Source organism: Salmo salar, chromosome ssa29 (genome assembly GCF_905237065.1).
Source record: "Salmo salar chromosome ssa29, Ssal_v3.1, whole genome shotgun sequence".
Taxonomy (NCBI): Eukaryota; Metazoa; Chordata; class Actinopteri; order Salmoniformes; family Salmonidae; genus Salmo; species Salmo salar.
In genome coordinates this window covers 28,567,501-28,587,500 of record NC_059470.1, presented here as the reverse complement: position 1 = coordinate 28,587,500, position 20,000 = coordinate 28,567,501, and the positions used below count along the sequence as shown (strand labels likewise).

General features: G+C 45.9%; 1 protein-coding gene across 1 annotated transcript in view; it reads left to right on the top strand.

Moving 5' to 3' along the window:
* Positions 1-20,000, top strand: part of LOC106590542 (contactin-associated protein-like 2) — a 353,707-nt gene that overhangs the window by 221,100 nt on the left and 112,607 nt on the right. Inside the window, exons 14-15 of the mRNA XM_045710796.1 lie at positions 17,612-17,727; positions 17,932-18,016. Of these exons, the coding sequence (XP_045566752.1) occupies positions 17,612-17,727; positions 17,932-18,016 (201 nt within the window). The remainder of the gene's footprint in view (positions 1-17,611; positions 17,728-17,931; positions 18,017-20,000) is intronic.

Here is a 20,000-nt window from a genome sequence, read left to right as displayed (position 1 = left end):
TGGGGTGGTGGTGTAGGTCGTTTTATTTATGTATTCCGGGGGTTTTGGGCACTGCTCTGTGTTTATGTATTTCTATGTTTAGTTAGTTAGTTGTGGGTATAGGTTCTAGGTTCGTTTTCTATGTATAGTTAATTGGGATGGGACTCCCAATTGAAGGCAGGTGTGTTGAGTTGCCTTTGATTGGGAGTCCTATATAATAGGGTGTGTTTGTCTTTGTGTTTGTGGGTAGTTGTTTTTGCGCTGCATTTTGTATAGCCTGCAAAACTGTTGCTGTCGTGAGTATCATTTATTGTTTTTTCCCTGTGGATGCTTTACTTTTGTTTATTAAATAAACTATGAGTATCCACATACCCGCTGCAGTTTGGTCAATTCAACACGGCACCTTTTGTGACAACATGTGCAGGATGATTGGTCTGTCAGACACTGTCCCTCATCTTATGGCATGCAGCAATGTAGTGGCTGCCACTCTCGTCCTCCCCCAACAGGACGCGTAGCCTATCCTCATCAGAGAGATCTTTGAAACCTTGAATAAGGGTTTCAAATTTGGGAAAATGACACTCTCTAATTGTTTTATGTCTGTGACATTTTGTCAGGAAAGGCAGCTCCGTCTCAGGTTCTGCTGTTGTGCAGTGGTTGCACAGCCTTTCCTCTACAGGGAGCCAGGTTTTCCTGTGTCTACCCATCTCAATGGCAAGGCTGTGCTCACTGAGCCTGTACTTTGTCAAGGTTTTTCTAAGGTTTTGATCAGTAACCATGGTCAAATATTTAGCCATGGTGTACTGTCGATTTAGGGCCAGATAGCACTGCATTTTGCTTTCTGTTTGTGCTTGTGTTTCCCAATAAGCAATGTAGTTTTGTTTTGTCTGTGTTGTAATTTGGTTTATTCTGATTGATTGGATGTTCTGGTCCTGAGGCGTCAGTGTGTTAGAACAGGTTTGTGATCTCAGCCCCAGGACCAGCTGGATGAGGGGACTCTTTTCTTTGCTCAGCTCTTGGCATTGCAGGGCTTGGTAATGAAATGAGAGGGGGTCACTGTATTTTAGATGTTTCCAAAACTTAATTGCTCTTTTTTGAGTTTTTATTATTAGTGGATATTGGCCTAATTCTGCCCTGCATGCATTGTTTGTAGTTTTCCTCTGGACATGTAGGAGAATCTTACAGAACTCTGCATGCAGGGTTTCAATGGGGTGTTTGTCCCATTTGGTGAAATCTTGTTTTGCAAGTGGACCCCACACCTCGCTACCATAAAGTGCAATTGGTTCAATGACACATTCAATTAGTTTTAGCCAAATTTTAATAGGTATTTCAATTTGAATTTGCTTTTTAATGGCGTAGAATGCCCTGCGTGCTTTCTCTCTCAGTTCATTCACTGCCTCATTAAGGTGTCCAGTTGAGCTTATTTTTTTAAATTGTAGTGTGTGCAGTACTCTATATATACTGCTCAAAAAATAAAGGGAACACTTAAACAACACATCCTAGATCTGAATGAAAGAAATAATCTTATTAAATACTTTTTTCTTTAAATAGTTGAATGTGCTGGCAACAAAATCACACAAAAAGAATCAATGGAAATCCAATTTATCAACCCATGGAGGTCTGGATTTGGAGTCACACTCAAAATTAAAGTGGAAAACCACACTACAGGCTGATCCAACTTTGATGTAATGTCCTTAAAACAAGTCAAAATGAGGCTCAGTAGTGTGTGTGGCCTCCACGTGCCTGTATGACCTCCCTACAACGCCTGGGCATGCTCCTGATGAGGTGGTGGATGGTCTCCTGAGGGATCTCCTCCCAGACCTGGACTAAAGCATCCGCCAACTCCTGGACAGTCTGTGGTGCAACGTGGCGTTGGTGGATGGAGCGAGACATGATGTCCCAGATGTGCTCAATTGGATTCAGGTCTGGGGAACGGGCAGGCCAGTCCATAGCATCAATGCCTTCCTCTTGCAGGAACTGCTGACACTCTCCAGCCACATGAGGTCTAGCATTGTCTGGCATTAGGATGAACCCAGGGCCAACCGCACCAGCATATGGTCTCACAAGGTGTCTGATGATCTCATCTCGGTACCTAATGGCAGTCAGGCTACCTCTGGCGAGCACATAGTGGGCTGTGCGGCCCCCCAAAGAAATGCCACCCCACACCATGACTGACCCACCGCCAAACCGGTCATGCTGGAGGATGTTGCAGGCAGCAGAACGTTCTCCACGGCGTCTCCAGATTCTGTCACGTCTGTCACATGTGCTCAGTGTGAACCTGCTTTCATCTGTGAAGAGCACAGGGCGTCAGTGGCGAATTTGCTAATCTTGGTGTTCTCTGGCAAATGCCAAACGTCCTGCACGGTGTTGGCCTGTAAGCACAACCCCCACCTGTGGACGTCGGGCCCTCATACCACCCTCATGGAGTCTGTTTCTGACCATTTGAGCAGACACGTGCACATTTGTGGCCTGCTGGAGGTCATTTTGCAGGGCTCTGGCAGTGCTTCTCCTGCTCCTCCTTGCACAAAGGCGGAGGTAGCGGTCCTGCTGCTGGGTTGTTGCCCTCCTACGGCCTCCTCCACGTCTCCTGATGTACTGGCCTGTCTCCTGGTAGCGCCTCCATGCTCTGGACACTACGCTGACAGACACAGCAAACCTTCTTGCCACAGCTCGCATTGATGTGCCATCCTGGATGAGCTGCACTACCTGAGCCACTTGTGTGGGTTGTAGACTCCGTCTCATGCTACCACTAGAGTGAAAGCACTGCCAGCATTCAAAAGTGACCAAAACATCAGCCAGGAAGCATAGGAACTGAGAAGTGGTCTGTGGTCCCCACCTGCAGAACCACTCCTTTATTGGAGGTGTCTTGCTAATTGCCTATAATTTCCACCTGTTGTCTATTCCATTTGCACAACAGCATGTGACATTTATTGTCAGTCAGTGTTGCTTCCTAAGTGGACAGTTTGATTTCACAGAAGTGTGATTGACTTGGAGTTACATTGTGTTGTTTAAGTGTTCCCTTTATTTTTTTGAGCAGTGTATTTTGAACCAATTGAGAACGTTGGTCTAATTTCCTGAGATCTGGATCTTCTCTGGTAAATCCTTATTTTAGTATTTTTGGGGTTTAATGCCAGGGTCCAAGTCTGGCAGTACTGCTCTAGCAGGTCCAGGCTCTGCTGTAGGCCATGTGCTGTGGCTGACAGCAGGCATAGGTCATCTGCGAAGAGTAGGCATTTAACTTCTGAATTGTGGAGAATAACACCAGGGACTGAGGATTTTTCTAGAATAGTGGCCAATACGTTGATGTAAATATTAAAGAGTGCAGGGCTCAGATTGCAACCCTGGAGAAGGCCCGGCCCCTGGTTAAAGAATTCTGTTATTTTCTTGCCAATTGTAATGCTGCATGTATTGCCAGTATTCATTGATTTAATTATGTCATATGTTTTACCCCCTACACCACTTTCAATAACTTTGTAGAACAGTCCTGTATTCCAAATAGAATCAAATGCTTTTTGGAAGTCGATAAAGCAAGCGTATATTTTGGTATTATTTTGGTGGACATTTATCTATCAGGGTGTGTAGGGTGTAAATATGATCAGTTGTGCGATGATTCGGTATAAATCCAATTTGGCTTTTACTCAAGGCATTGTGCTTATTAAGGAAGTTTAGAACTCTTACATTTATAATACTACAGAAAACCTTCCCCAGGTTACTGTTCACACAAATGCCTCTGTAATTGTTAGGGTCAAATTTGTCTCCGTTCTTAAAGATTGGGGTTATGAGTCCTTGATTCCAGATGTCAGGGAAATAACCTACACTCAGGATCAAATTAAACAGTTTTAATATAGCCAATTGAAATTGTGCACTAGTGAGTTTGAGCATCGCATTTAGGATGCCATCGGGTCTGCATGCTTTTTTAAATTTGAGGGCCTGAAGTTTCTTATAGAGCTCCTGGTCAGTAATTTGGGAGTCCAATGGATTTTGATTGTCCGTTATAGCTTTTTCTAATCCATTCAACTTCTCATGAATTTGGTGTTGTTCTGCGTTTGTGTCAATGAACGGTGTTGTAGAGTGTTTTAAAATGGGTTGTCACCATTTTGTATCGCTAATTCCTCTTGTTTCAATTTTTTTAGTTTTTTCCAATTTTGCCAGAAGTTGTTTGTGTTTATGGAATCCTCAATTAGTGTCAGCTGCTTGCTGTTGTACTGTGCTTTTTTGGTTCTGAGTGTACGTTTATAGAGTTATAAAGTCTCACAGTAATGAAGGCGTAATTCACCATTATTTGGGTCTTTGTGCTTTTGGTTGGATAGTGTTCTAAGATTTTTCCTTATCATTTTACAATCTGCATCAAACCAGTTGTCATCTGTGGTCTTTTTTGTTTTGTTTTTGATCAATTTCAGTTGTGCTTCTTGTGCCGTTTGCCTGAATATATAGTTGATATTTTTTACTGCTAGATTGATGCCTTCTTTACTGTTAGTGAATGTGGTATCCAGAAAGTTATCTAAGTGTTTGGATATTTTGGTTACAGGTTGCTTTTCTATATGAATATCTGATGTTGTACAGCTTACTGGGCTGTGAATGTGTGGTTGTTTCCATGTCTGTTCTTTTGAGGAACAACGTAATTTGGCTGTGATCAGACAGAGGTGTTAGTGGCTTGACAGTGAATGAGCTGAGAGAGAAAGGGTCAATGTCTGTAATCATATAGTCTACTGTGCTGTGGCCAAGAGGTGAGAAATAGGTAAATCTCCCCAAAGAGTCCCCCGTAACCTACCATTGACAAAGTACAGACCCAGGCTTCTACAGAGCTGCAACAGAACCCTTCCGTTTTTGTTGATGATGCTGTCACTATTGTTTCTATGGGGGAGATTAAGGCAGTTAGAAACAGTATGGTCTGTAATAAAGCTGTCCCCTCGTGTGGTCGTTAGATCAGGTAGTGTTCCTGTGGGCGCATTTGTGTCCCCACAGATGAGCACATTTCCCTGGGCCTGGAAATGGCACGTCTCTTCCTCAAGGGTGGGGAAGATCTCCTCTGATTTTTTCAGTTTTAACCAAATATGATATTTACCAATTTTGAGGGAATGAATTCCATTTTGTAGTTCGGATTTGTACCAAATGATCAGTCGTACAGAGTCTCTGCCTCTATTGACAGAGCTGTGTTTTTGTGATGGCACAATTACCTCTCTGTGGCCTGTGGGACAGTTAGTGACAATGTCAGCCTTACACAATGTCTCCTGCAGAATGATGACGTTTAAATCTTTCAGATTGTTGTTGAACTCCGGTGCTAAACTATTCAGTCCAAAGGTTGATGAGTTTAGGCCCTGAAAGTTCCACATTCTAACTGATATATATATATATATATATATATATATATATATATATATATATATATATATATATGTGAGGGAAAAAAGTATTTGATCCCCTGCTGATTTTGTACATTTGCCCACTGACAAAGAAATGATCAGTCTATAATTTTAATGGTAGGTTTATTTGAACAGTGAGAGACAGAATAACAACAAAAATATCCAGAAAAACGCATGTCAAAAATGATATAAAATGATTTGCATTTTAATGAGGGAAATAAGTATTTAACCCCCTCTCAATCAGAAAGATTTCTGGCTCCCAGGTATCTTTTATACAGGTAACGAGCTGAGATTAGGAGCACACTCTTAAAGGGAGTGCTCCTCATCTCAGTTTGTTACCTGTATAAAAGACACCTGTCCACAGAAGCAATCAATCAATCAGATTCCAAACTCTCCACTATGGCCAAAACCAAAGAGCTCTCCAAGGATGTCAGGGACTAGATTGTAAACCTACACAAGGCTGGAATGGGCTGCAAAACCATCGCCAAGCAGCTTAGTGAGATGGTGACAACAGTTGGTGCGATTATTCGCAAATGGAAGAAACATAAAAGAACTGTCAATCTCCCTGCATGAGCCTGGGGCTCCATGCAAGATCTCACCTCGTGGAGTTGCAATGATCATGAGAACGGTGAGGAATCAGCCCAGCACTACATGGGAGGATCTTGTCAATGATCTCAAGGCAGCTGGGACCATACTCACCAAGAAAACAATTGGTAACACACTACGCCGTAAAGGACTGAAATCCTGCACTGGACTGAAATCCAGGTCCCCCTGCTCAAGAAAGCACATATACATGCCCGTCTGAAGTTTGCCAATGAACATCTGACTGATTCAGAGGACAACTGGGTGAAATTGTTGCGGTCAGATGAGACCAAAATGGAGCTCTTTGGCATCAACTCAACTCGCCGTGTTTGGAGGGGGAGGAATGCTGCCTATGACCCCAAGAACACCATCCTCACTGTCAAACATGGAGGTGGAAACATTATGGTTTGGGGGTGTTTTTCTGCTAAGGGGACAGGACAACTCCACCGCATCAAAGGGACGATGGACGGGACCATGGACCGTCAAATCTTGGGTGAGAACCTCCATCCCTCAGCCAGGGCATTGAAAAGGGGTCGTGGATGGGTATTCCAGCATGACAATGACCCAAAACACACGGCCAAGGCAACAAAAGAGTGGCTGAAGATGAAGCACAAACGTCAGCCTCGAAACCTTAATGACTTGGAGAAGATCTGCAAAGAGGAGTGGGACAAAATCCCTCCTGAGATGTGTGCAACCCTGGTGGCCAACTACAAGAAACGTCTGACCTCTCTGATTGCCAACAAAGGTTTTGCCACCAAGTACTAAGTCATGTTTTGCAGAGAGGTCAAATACTTATTTCCTTCATTAAAATGCAAATCATTTGATAACATTTTTGACATGCGTTTTTCTGGATTTTTTTGTTGTTATTCTGTCTCTCACTGTTCAAATAAACCTACCATTAAAATTATAGACTGATCATTTCTTTGTCAGGGGGCAAACGTACAAAATCAGTAGGGGATCAAATACTTTTTTCCCTCACTGTACAGTTGAAGTCAGAAGTTTCCATAAACCTTAGCCAAATACATTTAAACTCAGTTTTTCACAATTCCTGACCTTTATTCCTAGTAAAAATTCCCTGTCTTAGGTCAGTTAGGGTTACTACTTTATTTTAAGAATGTGACATATCAGAATAATAGTAGAGAGAATTATTTATTTCAGCTTTTATTTTTTTCATCACATTCCCTGTGGGTCAGAAATGTACATACACTCAATTAGTATTTGGTAGCATTGCCTTTAAATTGTTTAACTTGGGTCAAACGTTTTGAGTAGCCTTCCATAAGCTTCCCACAATAAGTTGGGTCAATTTTGGCCCATTCCTCCTGACAAAGCTGGTGTAACTGAGTCAGGTTTGTAGGGCTCCTTGCTAGCACACGCTTTTTCAGTTCTGCCCACAAATTTTCTATGGGATTGAGGTCAGGGCTTTGTGATGGCCACTCCCATACCTTGACTTTATTGTCCTTAAACCATTTTGCCACAACTTTGGAAGTATGCTTGGGGTCATTGTTCATTTGGAAGACCCATTTGCAACCCAGCTTTAACTTCCTGACTGATGTCTTGAGATGTTGCTTCAATATATCCACATAATTTTCCTGCTTCATGATGCCATCTATTTTGTGAAGTGCACCAGTCCCTCCTGCAGCAAAGCACCCCCACAACGTGATGTTGCCACCCCCGTGCTTCACGGTTGGGATGGTGTTCTTCGGCTTGCAAGCCTCCCCCTTTTTCCTCCAAACATAACGATGGTCATTATGGCCAAACAGTTCTATTTTTGTTTCATCAGACCAGAGGACATTTCTCCAAAAAGTACGATCTTTGTCCCCTTTTGCAGTTGCAAATCGTAGTCTGGCTTTTTAATGGTGGTTTTGGAGCAGTAGCTTCTTCCTTGCTGAGTGGCCTTTCAGGTTATGTCGATATAGGACTCGTTTTACTGTGGATATAGATACTTTTGTACCTGTTTCCTCCAGCATCTTCACAAGGTCCTTTGCTGTTGTTCTGGGATTGATTTGCACTTTTTGCACCAAAGTACGTTAATCTCTAGGAAACAGTACGCGTCTCCTTCCTGAGCGGTATGACAGCTGCGTGGTCCCATGGTGTTTATACTTGCGTACTATTGTTTGTACAGATGAACGTGGTACCTTCAGGCATCTGGAAATTGCTTCCAAGGATGAACCAGACTTGTGGAGGTCTACAATTTTTTTTATGAGGTCTTGGCTGATTTCTTTTGATTTTCCCATGTCAAGCAAGAGGCACTGAGTTTGAAGGAAGTACATCCACAGGTACACCTCCAATTGACTTAATTTTATATACAGTGGGGAGAACAAGTATTTGATACACTGACAATTTTGCAGGTTTTCCTACTTACAAAGCATGTAGAGGTCTGTAATTTTTATCATAGGTACACTTCAACTGTGAGAGACGGAATCTAAAACAAAAATCCAGAAAATCACATTGTATGATTTGTAAGTAATTAATTTGCATTTTATTGCACTTTTAGTACAATGTGTGTGTGTGTGTGTGTGTGTGTGTGTGTGTGTGTGTGTGTGTGTGTGTGTGTGTGTGTGTGTGTGTGTGTGTGTGTGTGTGTGTGTGTGTGTGTGTGTCTGTGTGTTTAGTGCAGATGTATTGGAGGAGTTGTTTAATCTCATTCAATCCTACAGGGTTCTCTTGTCCTCTGACGACCAGCTGCTCTGGTCCTGCTGTTGGGCCCTGTGGAGGGGAGGGGGACCAGGTCTGGGCCATGGGGCTTCCTCTCTGGTCTGGTAGAGGAGGTTGTCTGGTGCGGGGTAGTAGGCTGGGCCCGGTCCAGTCTGGCTAAGCCAATGGATGTGGTGATGCTCTGGTGGTGGGTGGGGCCTGTGGGGTGCGCTGGGTCTGGTGGGGTGTTGAAGGGGCCTGGGGCTCCTTGGTGGTGCAGTGGTCTGGTAGGGGTCTCTGGGTGGTCCTCTGTCCAGTGCGGCATGGGGTGTTTGTCTACCAAGTCCTTTAGAGACTTGGCAAACATCCCTGCTGTCTGCTTCCTCTGGTGGGAGTGGTCGTGCAATGGCTCTGGGGTGAATGTTGGGTGGTGAGCAACGTGCACGTTCGGGAGCGGCTCCCACAGCGCGCCGACGCCGGCCTCGAGGACGACCCGGAGGGCGAGGCGCAGGGCGATCCGGATGGAGACTGTGGAACTCCCGGAACAGTGATGGGTACAAGATGTCCTCCACCGGTACCCAGCACCTCTCCTCCGGACCGTACCCCTCCCAGTCCACGAGGTACTGCAAGCCCCCTACCCGGCGCCTGGAGTCCAAGATGGACCGGACCGGACTGTGTACCTCCTGTACCTCAGCGTCCTGCAGTGGACCAGCTACCACTGGCCTGAGGAGAGACACATGAAACGAGGGGTTAATACGATAATAAGAAGGAAGCTGTAACCTGTAACACACCTTGTTTATTCTCCTCAGGACTTTAAATGGCCCCACAAACCGTGGACCCAACTTCCGGCAGGGCAGGCGGAGGGGCAGCTTCCGGGTTGAGAGCCAGACTCTGTCCCCCGGGGTAAACACGGGGGCCTCACTGCGGCAGCGGTCAGCGCTCTCCTTTTGTTGTCCCCTGGCCCGTTCAAGGGATTCTTGAACGGCGTTCCAGATCTCCTTAGAGCGCTGTACCCAGTCCTCCACCGCAGGAGCCTCAGTCTGGCTCTGATGCCAGGGCACCAGGACCAGCTGGTAACCCAACACACACTGAAAAGGCGACAGGTTAGTAGAGGAGTGGCGGAGAGAGTTCTGTGCCATTTCGGCCCATGGCACGAACCTCGCCCACTCCCCTGGCCGGTCCTGGCAATAGGACCGCAGAAACCTGCCCACATCCTTGTTAATTATCTCCACCTGCCCATTACTCTCGGGGTGAAAACCTGAGGTCAAACTGACCGAAACCCCCAGTCGCTCCATAAACGCCCTCCACACCCGGGACGTGAACTGGGGACCTTGATCAGAGACGATGTCCTCAGGCACCCCGTAATGCCGGAAGACGTGAGTAAACAGGGCCTCTGCGGTCTGTTGGGCCGTAGGAAGACCGGGTAAAGGGAGCATACGGCAGGACTTAGAGAACCGATCCACAACGACCAGGATCGTGGTGTTCCCCTGAGACGGCGGGAGGTCGGTGAGGAAATCCACCGACAGGTGGGACCATGGCCGCTGTGGAACGGGGAGGGGCTGTAATTTCCCTCTAGGCAGGTGTCTAGGAGCCTTACACTGGGCGCACACCGAAAAGGAGGAGACATAGAGCCTCACGTCCTTCACCAAGGTGGGCCACCAGTACTTCCCACTAAGACCCCGCACCGTCCGCTCAATCCCTGGATGACCCGAGGAGGGTAGCGTGTGCGCCCACCGGATGAACTGATCGCGGACACCGAGCGGGACATACTTCCGACCCACGGGACACTGAGGGGGAGTAGGTTCTGACTGCAGCGCCCGCTCGATGTCCGCACCAGTGCCACCAGGCAGGAGGCTGGAAATATGGGAGTGGGGTCAGTGGACCGTTCCTCGGTGTCGTGTAGACGAGACCTTCAATGTCTCCACACCTTCAGGGCCCTTACCACAGCCAGCAACTCTTTGTCCCCCACATCATAGTTACGCTCCGCCGGACTCAGCTTCTTAGAAAAGAAAGCACAGGGGCGAAGCTTCGGGGGCGCGCCCGAGCGCTGTGACAGCACGGCTCCCACCCCAGCCTCGGACGCGTCCACCTCCACTATGAATGGCAAAGAGGGGTCCGGATGCACCAGCACTGGAGCGTCGGTAAACAGAGCCTTCAGCCGACTAAAAGCTCTGTCCGCCACCGCCGACCACCGCAACCACACCGGCCCCCCCTTCATCAGTGAGGTAATGGGAGCCGCCACCTGCCCAAAGCCCCGGATAAACCTCCGGTAGTAATTGGCAAACCCAAAGAACCGCTGCACCTCCTTCACCGTGGTGGGAGTCGGCCAATTACACACGGCCGAAATGCGGTCACATTTCATCACCACCCCGGATGTGGAAATGCGATACCCCAGAAAAGAGATGGCTTGTTTGGAGAACTCACATTTCTTGGCCTTGACGTACAGGTCATGCTCCAACAGTCGCCCAAGCACTTTGCGCACTAGAGACACATGCGCAGGCGCGTGTGGCAGAGTAGATCAGAATGTCATCGATGTACACCACCACACCCTGATCGAGCAGGTCCCGGAGAATCTTGTCCACAAAGGATTGGAAGACGGCTGGAGCATTCTTCAACCCATACGGCATGACGAGGTACTCATAATGGCCAGATGTGGTACTAAATGCGGTTTTCCACTCATTCCCCTCTCGGATACGCACCAAATTGTACGTGCTCCTGAGATCCAGTTTTGTGAAGAAGCGTACTCCGTGAAATGACTCCACCGCCGTAGCGATGAGAGGTAGCGGGTAACTGAAGCCCACCGTGATGGAATTTAGACCTCTATAGTCAATGCACGGACGCAAACGCCCCTCCCTATTCTTCACAAAAAAGAAGCTTGAGGAGAAAGGTGATTTGGATGACCGAATGTATCCCTGCCTCAAGGACTCAGTGACATATGTTTCCATAGCCACTGTCTCCTCCTGAGACAGGGGATTGTCATGACGTTGGCCTCTTTTGGTACAGGGAGGACAGTTGACCCCCTCCCTTTTGCACCACCACCCAACCTACCTTCCCCCCAATCCACCCTGTGTGCAAAGGGTTGTAAAAACTCTAAAATTCCAGTAGAGTCTCTGGCCACATGGCCCATAGAGAGACACAGGAAATTCTTCCAACTCATAGAATTGGAGAGCCAAGCGACATTTTGTGTTCTGGAGAAGGTATGGAAGATTGGTGAAGAATCCAGCTACGAACTGATCCGCTTGGTACAATTTTGTGATACTCAGAAGAGACAATATAGCCATATTACCATAAAACTGTTTATATAATAGCATCAGCTTGAGACTTGCATCATAATGGGTGTATAGAATGTATTAATAAGGATAAAGCTTTTATAATACATTAACATCAGTACAATAGCATCTCAATGTGATAGAATTGTATTTCTGTAACCAAGTCTAGCTCAGTCATAGGCACGCCCCAGGGACACATACAGGACCAGGTGTCATTTGACAAGCCTGTTCGATGGGCACTATAAAACACAAGAGAGAGACAGAGAGAAAAGCACACCTGGGTACATTTGTAAACTAGGCCTAGTTTAACCCCAACCTTTCCCCGAACTGCCGCTATTATGGATCAGAATATAATGATGTAATTATGTGTCGAAGGTCTCAGACGGGGTGTCTCTTCGTGGACAAGTTTCGGCTTCTCTGATGACGCACTTCTCTGGTTACAGGGTGTAACTCTCTGGTTGTCCTCACCATGTCAGTGTCCTTTGTCTTAGTGGTCTGTTTCTTGTTCTGAAAGGGGTCTTTTGAGAACAGCCAGCCCTGTAGCTCAGGGCTCACAGCGTAGGAACGAAGGCAGTGCAGACACACAATTCGATGGAGAGTGGTGACCAGGTGGTCCTGCTTGAATTCACCCTCTTAGATGCAGCTCCTCATCCGTACCATAGATAGATTTCAATTTTATTTAAATTTTTATTACACCTTTATTTAACCAGGTTGTCACGACTTCTGCCGAAGTCGATGCCCCTCCTTGTTCGGGTGGTGCTCGGCGGTCGACGTCACCGGTCTTCTAGCCATCATTGATCCATTTTTCATTTTCCATTGGATTTGTCTTGTCTTCCTTCACACCTGGTTTCAATCCCATTGATTACATGCTGTGTATTTAACCCTCTGTTTCCCCTCATGTCCTTGTCGGAGATTGTTAGTGGTTATTGTGTTCGTGTATTTGTATAGGTGTGCGACGGGTATGTTTACCCATGTTTATTTTTATGTATGTTGGTTTTGGTGGAGTTTGTTTTATAAATATTAAACGACTCCAGTTACTCCAAGTTGATTTCTCCTGCGCCTGACTTCCCTGCCACCTACAATTACACAGGTAGGCTAGTTGAGAACAAGTTCTCATTTACAACTGCGACCTGGCCAAGATAAAGCAAAGCAGTGCGACACAAACAACAACAGAGTTACACATGGAATAAACAAACATACAGTCAATAATACAATAGAAAAAAGTCAGTGTGTGCAAATGAGGTAGGATAAGGGAGGTAAGGCAATAAATAGGCCATAGTGGCAAAATAATTACAATATAGCAATTAAACACTGGAGTGATAGATGTGCAGAAGATGAGTGTGCAAGTAGAGATACTGGGGTGCAAAGGAGCAAAATAAATCAAATAAATAACAGTATGGGGATGTGGTAGTTGGATGGGCTATTTACAGATGGGCTATGTACAGGTGCAGTGATCTGTGAGCTGCTCTGACAGCTGGTGCTTAAAGCTAAGGAGGGAGATATGAGTCTCCAGCTTCAGTGATTTGTGCAGTTCGTTCCAGTCATTGACAGCAGAGAACTGGAAGGAAAGGCGACCAAAGGAGGAATTGACTTTGGGGGTGACCTGTGAAATATACCTGCTGGAGCGCGTGCTACAGGTGGGTGCTGCTATGGTGACCAGTGAGCTGAGATAAGGCGGGGCTTTACCTAGCAAAGACTTATAGATGACCTGGAGCCAGTGGGTTTGGCGACGAATATGAAGCAAGGGCCAGCCAACGAGAGCATACAGGTCACATTGGTGGGTAGTATGGGGCTTTGGTGACAAAACGGATGGCATTGTGATAGGCTGCATCCAATTTGCTGAGTAGAGTGTTGGAGGCTATTTTGTAAATGATATCGCCGAAGTTGAGGATTGGTAGGATAGTCAGTTTTACGAGGGTATGTTTGGCAGCATGAGTGAAGGATGCTTTGTTGCGAAATAGGAAGCCGATTCTAGATTTAATTTTGGATTGGAGATGCTTAATGTGAGTCTGGAAGGAGAGTTTACAGTCTTGCCAGACCTTAGGTATTTGTAGTTGTCCACATATTCACCGTCCAGAGCCGTCCAGAGTAGTGATGCTGGACGTGCGTGCAGGTGTGGGCAGCGATCGGTTGAAGAGCATGCATTTAGTTTTACTTGCATTTAAGAGTAGCTGGAGGCCACGGATGGAGAGTTGTATGGCATTGAAGCTCGTCTGGAGGTTAGTTAACACAGTGTCCAAAGAAGGGCCAGAAGTATACAGAATTGAACCCTGTGGCACCCCCATAGAGACTGCCAGAGGTCCGGACAACAAGCCCTCCGATTTGACACACTGAACTCTGTCTGAGAAGTAGTTGGTGAACCAGGCGAGGCAGTCATTTGAGAAAGCAAGGCTGTTGAGTCTGCCGATGAGAATGTGGTTATTGACAGAGTCGAAAGCCTTGGTCAGGTCGATGAAGACGGCTGCACAGTATTGTCTCTTATTGATGGCGGTTATTATATCGTTTAGGACCTTGAGCATGGCTGAGATGCACCCGTGACCAGCTCGGAAACCAGATTGCATAGCGGAGAAGGTACTGCGGGATTCGAAATGGTTGGTGATCTGTTTGTTCACTTGGCTTTCAAAGACTTTAGAAAGGCAGGGCAGGATGGATATATGTCTGTAACAGTTTGGGTTTAGAGTGTCTCCCCCTTTGAAGAGAAGGATGTATGTGTCCACTTTCCAGTCTTTAGGAATCTCAGACGATACGAAAGAGAGGTTGAACAGACTAGTAATAGGGGTTTCAACAATGGCGGCGGATCATTTTAGAAAGAGAGGGTCCAGATTGTCTAGCCCAGCTTATTTGTAGGGATCCAGCTTTTGCAGCTCTTTCAGAACATCAGCTGTCTGGATTTGGGTGAAGGAGAAGTGAGGGGGGGGGCTTGGGCCAGTTGCTGCGGGGGGTGCAGAGCTATTGGCCGGGGTTGGGGTAGCCAGGTGGAAAGCATGGCCAGCCGTAGAGAAATGCTTATTGAAATTCTCGATTATCGTGGATTTATCGGTGGTGACAGTGCAGTGGGCAGCTGGGAGGAGGGGCTCCAGTGCTCCGCAGTATAATAAAACAATGAGAGCTGCCCTAAACAACAGTATACAAGTCATATTGACATTAGAGAAAGGCATAAAGCAATCACAGGTGTTGATTGGGAGAGCTAAGACAACTACGGGTGAGACAACAATGGGTAAACAGCTAGGACCACAACAACAGGTAAATGGTGATGAATGGGCAGAGAGGGTCATTTAGCTTCACACAGGGCCTGAGAGAATGCAAATTTTGTGCAAAGCTGTCATCAAGGCAAAGGTGGGCTATTTGAAGAATCACAAATATAAAACATATTTTTATTTGTTTAACACTTTTTTGCTAACTACATGATTCCATATATGCTATTTCATAGTTTTGATGACTTCACTATTATTCTACAATGTAGAAAATAGTAAAAATAAAGAAAAACCCTTGAATGAGTAGGTGTTCTAAAACTTCTGACTGTTAGTGTATGTTGAAGAGGATGGGACTCAAGCTGCATCATTGTCTCACCCCACGGCCCTGTGGAAAGAAATGTGTGTGTTTTTTTTCCAATGTTAACCGCACACTTGTTGTTTGTGTACATGGATTTTAGAATGTTGTTTGTTTTTCACCCAACCCCTGCTTTAAATCAATTTGTATAGCAGACCCTCATGCCAAATTGAGTCAAAAGCTTTTTTAAATCAACAAAGCATGAGAAGACTTTGCCTTTGTTTAGGTTTGTTTGCTTGTCAAATCAAATCAAATGTTATTTGTCACGTGCACCGAATACAACTGGTTTAGACCAGTGAAATGCTTACTTACAAGCCCTTAACCAACAGTTTTAAGAAAAATACCTACAAAAATAAGAAATAAAGTAACAAATAATTAAATAGCAGCAGTAAAATAACAATAGCAAGGCTATATACAGGGGGTTCCGGTACAGAGTGAATGTGCAGGGGCACCGGTTAGTCGAAGTAATTGAGGTAATATATACATGTGGGTAGAGTTATTAAAGTGACTTATGCATAGATAATAACAGAGAGTAGCAGCAGCGTAAAGGGGGGGGCAATGCAAGTAGTTGTTTTCGGTAGGCATTTCATTAGATGTTCAGTCGTGTTATGGCTTGGGGGTAGAAGCTGTTTAGAAGACTCTTGGACCTAGACTTGGGGCTCAGGTACCGCTTGCCATGCGGTAGCAGAGAGAACAATCTATGACTTGGGTGGCTGGAGTCTTTGACAGTTTTTAGGGCCTTCCTCTGACACAGCCTGGTATAGAGGTCCTGGATGGCAGGAAGCTTGGCCCCAGTGATGTACTGGGCCGTACGCACTACACTCTGTAGTGCCTTGCGGTCGGAGGCCAAGCAGTTGCCATACCAGGCAGTGATGCAACCAGTCAAGATGCTCTCGATGGTGCAGCTGTTGAACCTTTTGAGGATCTGAGGAACCATGCCAAATCTTTTCAGTCTCCTGAATAGGTTTTGTTGGGCCCCCGTGTTAAGGATCAGTGTTGTTACCTTCCCTTACCATATGGGGGCGGCCCATCAGGAACTCCAGGATCCAGTTGAAGAGGGAGGTGTTTAGTCCCAGGGTCCTTAGCTTGGTGATGAGATTTGAGGGCACTATGGTGTTGAACGCTGAGCTGTAGTCAATGAACAGCATTCTCACATAGGTGTTCCTTTTGTCCAGGTGTGACAGGGCAGTATGGAGTGCAATAACGATTGCATCATCTGTGGATATGTTGGGGCGGTATGCAAATTGGAGTGGGTCTGGGGTTTCTGGAATGATGGTGTTGATGTGAGCCATGACCAGCCTTTCAAAGTGCTACGGGTCGATAGTCATTTAGGCAGGTTGACTTAGTGTTCTTGGGCACAGGGACTATGGTGGTCTGCTTGAAACATGTTGATATTACAAACTCAGACAGGGAGAGGTTAAAAATGTCAGTGAAGACACTTGCCAGTTGATCAACGCATGCTCGGAGTACACGTCCTGGTAATCCGTCTCGCCCTGCGGCCTTGTGAATGTTGACCTGGTTAAAGGTCTTACTCACATGTGAACGCTCTGAGAGACTCTGGGTTGAGGTCAGTGGTAAAGTAATCTATAGTACTTTTGCCAAGGGATGAGTTGTAGGTGTACCTACCGTAGGAGTCTCCTGGAAACCTACCGTTGACTATGTACAGACCCAGCATGCAACAGAGCTGCAGGAGTTGTGACTCATTTTTGTTGGTTGTTTTGTCATAGTTGTGTCTCAGGGGGCATATTTGGGAGGGAATACTGTCACCTCCAGGTAGGTGTTTGACCCCTGTGTGCTGAGGGTGTCAGGTTCTTGTCCAGTTCTGGCATTTAGGTCGCCACAGACTAGTACATGTCCCTGGGCCTGGAAATGGTTGATCTCCCCCTCCAGGATGGAGAAGCTGTCATCGTTAATGTCTGGGGATTCTAGTGGGGGGATATAGGTAGCACACAGGCAGACATTTTCTCTGTTGAGATCATTTAAATTTCTCGCCAGATGTAAAATGTTCCTGTTTAGACTAATTTAATAAAGTGGGTTAGGTCTGATCTGTATTAGCATACCCCGTGAGTCCCTTCCCAGTTTCACTGGTAGTTTGGTAGATGGGACTACCAGCTCTCTGTAACCTAGAAGGCAACCAATAGGTCCGTCTCCTCTATACCATGTTTCTTGTAGGATGATAATGTCTGTATTTCCAATTTGATTATATCTGGGTTCCTGCTCTCTCTTTCTCTCTCTCAGAAGACAAGGTGTGGACTACAGTAGTAAATAATCTACCTGCCCAGACCTCAGTGACCGGGTCTAGCAGAGAGAGACGCACTGTGCTGCAACTCAACTACAGTGCCTCTATGGAACAGGTACACACACACATACACACACACACATACACATACTGTACACACAAAAACACACACAGAATTCATTGGCTGTGCATTGTCTTCCAGCTAAGTCTTTCATCCTACCCTACTCCCGTTTTTATTTTATTTTTGTGTGTGTGTGTGTGTGTGTGCGTGCGTGCGTGCGTGCGTGCGTGTGTGTGTGCGTGCGTGTGTGTGTTACAGGTCACAGCTATCACCACCAGTGCTGAACACTGTCAACAACAAGTGTCGTACGCCTGCCGCATGTCCCGACTGCTCAACACACCCGGTAAGACAGCGTGTTCTTTTTTTCTTCTGCTACTTGGACACAGCTATCAGTCTCCACCTCTCTTCCCCGTTGGATCGTCACCCCTGTAGACAACCCGCTAATTAACATCTAATTATACTATCCATCTTTCTGCGCTTTAATGTTTGACGAACAAAACTTTTCTTCAAGGTTGCTTCAGTTTTACTCTTTTCCGAAGAGGAATTCCAAGATTAAAATATTCACTTATGTAATTAAATACACTCAAGGCCCTGTCTGTCTCTGACTTTGTAATTTAAGGTAGAGTCCAGCCGATGCTGAGGACATCAATGACATTAGCGAGACGCTCAGTTTGTCAGGAAGAAAGAAACTAAAGATTAGATGACAAGAGAGAAACACTGATGTATAATGGCAATGTGTGGGATGGAATGTCTCTATCGCTTCCTTTTCTCTTGCTCTCTCACTCTCGCTCTCTCTCTCTCTGTCTGTCTCCTCTCTCTCTCTCTCTCTCTCTCTCTCTCTCACTCTCGCTCTCTCTCTCTCTCTCTGTCTCCTCTCTCTCACTCACTCACTCGCTCTCTCTCTCTCTCTCTCTCACTCTCTCTCTCTCTCTCTCTCTCTCTCTCTCTCTCTCTCTCTCTCTCTCTCTCTCTCTCTCACTCACCCTCTCTCTCTCTCTCTCGCTCTCTCTCTCTCTCTCTCTCTCTCTCTCTCTCTCTCTCTCTCACTCACCCTCTCTCTCTCTCACTCTCTCGCTCACTCTCTCTCTCTCACTCACTCTCTGTCTCTCGATCTTTCTCTGTCTCACTCTCTCACTCTCTGTCTCCTCTCTCTCTATTTTTTTCTCTCTCAAGTACGTAACTCTTTTATACACACACGCTCCTGTCTGTTGACTTTTGTCTGAGTAGGAACTGTGTGTCTTAGTACAAACACAGCTCAGATATGAGCTAACATTTCCACAAGGTTGAACATTTATTTTACAGAGAGTAATATTGTGTGTGTGTTCTTTCAACCAGCTATAAAATCCCATTAAGGAAGATATTGTGTGTTGTGTATTTCAAGGCTCATGGCAAGATTAGCAACAACACCTCAGTGGAAGTCATGGAAAGAAGACAAGTATTCTAATTTTCCTCCCCGCGTTCTCTCTCTCTCTGCTCCCTCTCTCTCTTTCTCTGCTCTCTGTGCTCTGTGCTCTCTCCCTCTCTCTCTCCCTCTGCTCTCTCTCTCTGCTCTCTCTCTGCTCTCTCTCTCTCCCTGCTCTCGCTCTCTCTGCTCTCTCTCTCTCTCTCTCTCTCTCTGCTGTCTCTCTCTCACTCTCTCCCTGCTCTCTCTCTCTCTCTGCTCTCTCTCTCTCTCTCTCTCTCTCTCTCTCTCTCTCTCTGCTCTCTCTCTCTCTCTCTCTCTCTCTCTCTCTCTCTCTCTCAGTTTAACCAATGATCAAGGTTGCTGTACCATTCAGTTGAGTTTGGATTGAAAATTGAAAATATTAGATGAGATTTTGTGTTAGGGTTTCTGCTGGGTTTTAAAGTATGTCATTCCAGAGAGGTATGTTTGTGTGAATAGTAATGCTGCCAAGCAGAACAGTGAGAAGCTGAATAATATAGACAGGGGAAGGTAAGAGACAGAATAATAAAGACGGGAAGGTAAGAGACAGAATAATATAGACAGCGGAAGGTAAGAGGCAGAAAAGTGTACACAGAAGAAGGTAAGAGACAGAATAATATAGACAGCGGAAGGTAAGTGGCAGAATAATATAGACAGGGGAAGGTAAGAGGCAGAATAATATAGACAGGGGAAGGTAAGAGACAGAATAATATAGACAGGGGAAGGTAAGAGGCGGAATAATATAGACAGGGGAAGGTAAGAGGCGGAATAATATAGACAGGGGAAGGTAAGAGGCGGAATAATATAGACAGGGGAAGGTAAGAGGCAGAATAATAAAGACGGGAAGGTAAGAGACATGATAATATTGAATGGGGAAAGTAAGGGGCAGAATAATATAGACAGG